Raw genomic sequence first — 6,435 nt, 5'->3', positions numbered from 1 at the left:
CTCGCTCTCTCTCTCTCCGCTCTCTCTTGCTCTCTCTCTCTCTCTCTCTCTCTCGCACTCTCTCTCTCTCTCTCTCTCTCTCTCTCTCTCGCTCTCTCTCTCTCTCGCTCTCTCGCTCTCTCTCTCTCTCGCTCTCTCTTGCTCTCTCTCCGCTCGCTCTCACGCTCTCTCTCTCTCTCTCTCTCTCTCTCTCTCTCTCTCTCTCTCTCTCTCCGCTCTCTCTTGCTCTCTCTCTCTCTCTCTCTCGCACTCTCTCTCTCTCTCTCTCTCTCTCTCTCTCTCTCTCTCTCTCTCTCTCTCTCTCTCTCTCACTCTCTCTCACTCTCTAGGTGTGGTCCATGGACGGCTACTTTAAAGGTCGTCGTGTCCTGGAGTACCGCACCCTAAACGACTTCATGAAAGGCCAGAACTTCGTTCAGCACCTGCTGCCCCACCCCTGGGCGGGGACCGGCCACGTGGTCTACAACGGCTCTCTGTACTACAACAAGTACCAGAGCAACATCATCATCAAGTACCACTTCAGGTCCCGCAGTGTTCTGGTGCAGCGCAGTCTCAGTGGGGCCGGCTACAACAACACCTTCCCCTACTCCTGGGGAGGCTCCTCAGACATCGACCTGATGGCAGACGAGAACGGCCTGTGGGCCGTCTACACCACCATCCCCAACGCCGGCAACATCGTCATCAGCCGCCTGGAGCCGCAGAGCCTGGAGGTGCTGCAGACGTGGGACACAGGGTTCCCCAAGCGCAGCGCCGGAGAGTCTTTCATGATCTGTAGCACGCTGTACGTCACCAACTCCCACCTGGCCGGGGCTAAGATCTACTTCGCCTACTACACCAACTCCTCTAGCTACGAATACACAGACATCCCCTTCCACAACCAGTACTCCCACATTTCCATGATGGACTATAACCCCAGGGAGAGGGTGCTGTACACCTGGAACAATGGACACCAGGTGCTCTACAACGTCACTCTGTTCCAGGTCATTAAGACTGCTGGGGACTAGAGACACCAGGGGTGGCTGGTGTGATTTTACATCGGAGGACGGGCCTATTGTAATGGTCGGAATGGAATGAATAGAACGATATCAAACAAGCCTTCCATTGATTCCATTCCAGTCATTACAATGAGCCGTCCTCCGTTCACAAGCATCCAGAGACACCCAGAGCTAGCCTGGTCTCGGGTCTGTTGTGCTGTCTTGACAACTCCTAGTGTGACATTGACCATATGTGTTGGAAAGATAGCACAGATCTGGGACCAGGCTAACCCAGCAGCAGAGGGGGGGGCGGCGGGGGTGCAGACAGATGGACGGAAGGAGGCTTGGACTTTTTTAAAGCATTTCAATCTTCTTCATAGACTGCTGTTATTCATTCAGAAAAATACAGTCCAACAGCAAGGTCAGTAAATATATACAGACTGGGCGAGACTTTCTGATTTTCTTTTCTGTGATGAGTAAGCATGGTTCTTTTTATTTGTGATGAGAAATAAATATCAACCTTTACCATTTAAAACTTTGTCCTTTATTGTGGCTCCCGCCTCTTGAGTAGAGTACGACCACCATTATTCTCTTTGAGGGCTGAAATAGCTTTTTTTAATCATTATGAAAGCTCCATTTCCTTCAATAATCATCCTAATGGGACTGAAGAAACAACACTCAAAATAACATGTCCATCTTGAGCTCTCACTACCTGAAGATCTCAAAGTTTCAACACAGACACAATGTTGTTGTTTCCAAGGTGATCTGTCTGTGAAAGAACAAGAGTGGTCATAAACAGTATGGAGGGAAAGAAAGAGGTGTGAAGGGATTGGGAGTGTGAGAGCGAGAGAGAGATATGAAAATTATAAAGATAAATGTGACAACATTAGCATTGAGGCAGAGAACTGAGCCCCCAGGCAACACTGACGCCAACTGTTGCTGTTTGCGTTTGGCTCTCTCCATCTCTTTAAAAGTGCGTAGCTCTTCTCCAGCCCCCGCTGCACTACAATAGACAAACAGAGTGCACACTCAGTATGACACCACCTGCATAAACAGTGACCTTTTCACTGTGTTCCTGTTTATTCAATGACACATAAAACAAACCTACCAACAAAATATTCTAAAAACCCCCTTGGCATTTCAGGTTTATCTCTGAAAGGCAGAGGAGTTTGGATAGAGACAATTTTCCTTTCATTTTATTCATTTATACAGGTTGAGACGAGATCAGATCATTTTTTAGAAGAGACCCAGGAGAATAAAACAGGAGGATGAGGTGGTGAGGGGTAGCCCTGGGTTACCATGGTGATCTGATTCTCTGGAGGTGACCTTTGTATCGGTCAGCCTTCATGCTGTCCAGGACCCTGATGAGTTCACAGACAGAGCAAGGCTGACATTTCACTAGCAGAAGGACGTATGGGAATGCAGGACAATACAAAAACTCAGACGATGAACACAAAACACAAAGGACATGTCTCAATGGCTTTCCTTTGAGACTTCCTGTAGACACAAATCAATCTAATTCAGCATGGAGAATAACACAGGCCGTATCTCCCACAGAGTATTGGTCTCTTAGAAAAATTCATGTAAAGAAAGAAAAAAACTTTTATTACGGTATGGTTACTCCCAGCTGCGCTTGAAATGGCACACTGTTCCCTATAAAGTGCACCCCATAGAGCTCTGGTCCAATGTAGTGTACTTTATAGGCAATAGGGTGCCATTTTGGATGCACCCCCTGACGGACAGTCCACTAAGAGAGGCTGTGTTTCATGACAAGGTCTAATTGGTCATCCATTTGAGTTGAGCGGAGAGGAAGGACATGCACAGCTGTGATGAAACGGAGGAAATAATCGTGCGTGAAATGAGTTTGGGATCTAAACAGTTGCTCATTTTAAATATGCATACACACACTCATACAGTAGAGCTATATTAACACACACCACAGGAGGCTGGTGGCACCTTAATTGGGGAGGACGGGCTCATAGTAATGGCTGGAATGGAATAATGGAATGGTAATACAACTTTCCATGTGTTTGATACCATTCCATTTACTCTATTATGAGCCGTCCTCCCCTCAACAGCCTCCTGTGACACATGTATTTCCAAAACCTTAACATTATCATTTCTATCTAACATCCTCCTAAACAATCATATCCACCCAAAGGAAATTCTAATATATACAGTGGGGGGAAAAAGTATTTGATCCCGTGCTGATTTTGTACGTTTGCCCACTGACAAAGAAATTATCAGTCTATAATTTTAATGGTAGGTTTATTTGAACAGTGAGAGACAGAATAACAACAAAAAAATCCAGAAAAACGCATGTCAAAAATTGTATAAATTGATTTGCATATTAATGAGGGAAATAAGTATTTCACCCCCTCTCAATCAGAAAGATTTCTGGCTCCCAGGTGTCTTTTATACAGGTAACGAGCTGAGATTAGGAGCACACTCTTAAAGGGAGTGCTCCTAATCTCAGTTTGTTACCTGTATAAAAGACACCTGTCCACAGAAGCAATCAATCAATCAGATTCCAAACTCTCCACCATGGCCAAGACCAAAGAACTCTCCAAGGATGTCAGGGACAAGATTGTAGACCTACACAAGGCTGGAATGGGCTACAAGACCATCGCCAAGCAGCTTGGTGAGAAGGTGACAACAATTGGTGCGATTATTTGCAAATGGAAGAAACACAAAAGAACAGTCAATCTCCCTCGGCCTGGGGCTCCATGCAAGATCTCACCTCGTGGAGTTGCAATGATCATGAGAACGGTGAGGAATCAGCCCAGAACTACACAGGAGGATCTTGTCAATGATCTCAAGGCAGCTGGGACCATAGTCACCAAGAAAACAATTGGTAACACACTACGCCGTGAAGGACTGAAATCCTGCAGCACCCGCAAGGTCCCCCTGCTCAAGAAAGCACATATACATGCCCGTCTGAAGTTTGCCAATGAACATCTGAATGATTCAGAGGACAACTGGGTGAAAGTGTTGTGGTCAGATGAGACCAAAATGGAGCTCTTTGGCATCAAGTCAACTCGCCGTGTTTGGAGGAGGAGGAATGCTGCCTATGACCCCAAGAACACCATCCCCACTGTCAAACATGGAGGTGGAAACATTATACTTTGGGGGTGTTTTTCTGCTAAGGGGACAGGACAACTTCACCACATCAAAGGGACGATGGACGGGGCCATGTACCATCAAATATTGGGTGAGAACCTCCTTCCCTCAGCCAGGGCATTGAAAATGGGTTGTGGATGGGTATTCCAGCATGACAATGACCCAAAACACACGGCCAAGGCAACAAAGGAGTGACTCAAGAAGAAGCACATTGAGGTCCTGGAGTGGCCTAGCCAGTCTCCAGACCTTAATCCCATAGAAAATCTGTGGAGGGAGCTGAAGGTTCGAGTTGCCAAACATCAGCCTCGAAACCTTAATGACTTGGAGAGGATCTGCAAAGAGGAGTGGGACAAAATCACTCCTGAGATGTGTGCAAACCTGTTGGCTAACTACAAGAAACGTCTGACCTCTGTGATTGCCAACAAGTGTTTTGCCACCAAGTACTAAGTCATGTTTTGCAGAGGGGTCAAATACTTATTTCCCTCATTAAAATGCAAATCAATTTATAACATTTTTGACATGCGTTTTTCGGGATTTCTTTGTTGTTATTCTGTCTCTCACTGTTCAAATAAACCTACCATTAAAATTATAGACTGATCATTTCTTTGTCAGTGGGAAAACGTACAAAATCAGCAGGGGATCAAATATTTTTTTTCCTCACTGTATCATTTCACCATTATCAGGCTTTATTTCAACAAACTTCTGCTTCAATTAGAGGATTTTGGTTCATAACATGTCTCTCTCCATTGGAAGCCTCAGGCAAGGATTCAGTCAATTGCAGATAGTGGCTTTCCAGAAATGTGTTTGATCTGCATAGCAACATGTCCTGGATGGAGGGAGATGAGGCTTGATTTAGAAACGCCAGTCCATAGCGTTCAACTCATCAAAGTCATCCAGAGCACACAACCAGACTGACAATCTCTACAAGTGTCAACTCCCTCTATCCAGGACATGCTGCTGTGCAAATCAAACACTTCACACTTCTCAAAGTGATATCCTGAAAAATCCACTATCTGCAATTGATTGGATCCTAGCATTAATGCAATCCAGGAAAAGAAGTTTGAACCATGGAGTGGCATAGTAAGAGTTCATTCACTCAAAGCTTAGCCTAGCTGCCTATAAGCATGCATGTCTACTCTGCTCTGCTCTGCATGCACTCACTCTGATTGACTCATATAATAGTGGGAGACAGTGTGATGGAGTGGAGAGGGGCTGAGCTGAATGGGGAGAAGACAGAGAGAGAAACAGTCCCATCCACTCTGGTCCCTGAGAGTTGTGAGAGCCCATTCCCATCCCACCACCATATTAATCATGCATCCGTCTCGTGGAGGGGCAGAATAAGAAAAAGTCTATTATACATATAAAGCTGCCGTGTCGTTCGTCTGCAGCCAGAGCCGAGGCTGGAGCGGCAAAGATGCCCTGCTGTTAAATTAAGACTTACAGCGCTGTATGCAAGCTCCGACAGCTGCTTTATATCCAGCCAATTAAACCATCAGTTATATCCTCCCTGCTATACTGAACCGACGGCAGGCAGCAGGAGGGAGGTACACATAAACACAACACAGTAACACTGCAGCCATAGTCCTTCTCTTAAGAGGGTCCTACAGTATCTTAATCACTCTGGATGAGCTCTCTCTCTCTCTCTCTCTCTCTCTGAAGGGGGGAGGGACTGTGGAGGTAGAGGTACAGAAGAGAGAGAAAGAGAGAGAGGGAAAGATGGAGAAAAGAAAGATGTCTCCTGAGAGACCCTCTCCTTTAACTGCTGTGTTTAATAGCATTTTGGAGCAGCCATCGATCCTCCCAGCTCTAGAGTCTAATTAGGCTAGGATTTGTGAAGGGCAGTAAAGCTGTGGCAATATTCTGGGGCACAGCCATGGGTAATTTGGTTTTACACCTGTGATGTTCTGACATGGCACACTTCATTGAGAAGATTTAATATGAAATGTAGCTGATGGGGGTGGGGCCACGTGGACTCCTGCTCCCCCAATCTCCCTCTGTATTTACGCTGCTGTAGGTTAGTGGACAGGGCAGAGGGCTCGGCCACACCGTGGAAGGAAGCAGCTGGGGTCAGGGTAGAAAAAGGAGATGTGGCCTGACAAGCCTCAAGACACGAAAAGGATGAAGGGCTCTATTCAGTCTGTATCACGGAAGCATAACAGATGACGCAATATAAATGTAAAGGTTATTTCCGAGTGAGCAGACATATGCCGTGTTTACCGTGAATGCAGTCTCCGCTAATGCGGGAACATTGCCTTTAAAATGTAATAATGCTGAACTTTCGGGATACAGATTAAATAGAGCCCTTAATAAGTAGGGTTAGGGTTAGAGTTAGAGTTGAACC

The 6,435-nt window shown here is 46.0% G+C and overlaps 1 protein-coding gene across 2 annotated transcripts in view; it reads left to right on the top strand.

Moving 5' to 3' along the window:
- LOC106601278 (noelin-2) overlaps positions 1-1,509 on the top strand; it is a 75,510-nt gene extending 74,001 nt beyond the window's left edge. For both annotated transcript variants that reach the window (XM_014193365.3, XM_014193364.3), the window contains exon 6: positions 330-1,509. In XM_014193365.3, the coding sequence (XP_014048840.2) occupies positions 330-1,004 (675 nt within the window). In that variant the 3' untranslated portion in view covers positions 1,005-1,509. The remainder of the gene's footprint in view (positions 1-329) is intronic.
- Positions 1,510-6,435: the final 4,926 nt, after the last annotated feature.

This window comes from Salmo salar, chromosome 03 (genome assembly GCF_965601325.2).
Source record: "Salmo salar chromosome 03, fSalSal1, whole genome shotgun sequence".
Classification (NCBI taxonomy): Eukaryota; Metazoa; Chordata; class Actinopteri; order Salmoniformes; family Salmonidae; genus Salmo; species Salmo salar.
The sequence above is the reverse complement of the archived record's forward strand: the minus strand, read 5'-3'. Positions and strand labels throughout refer to the sequence as shown.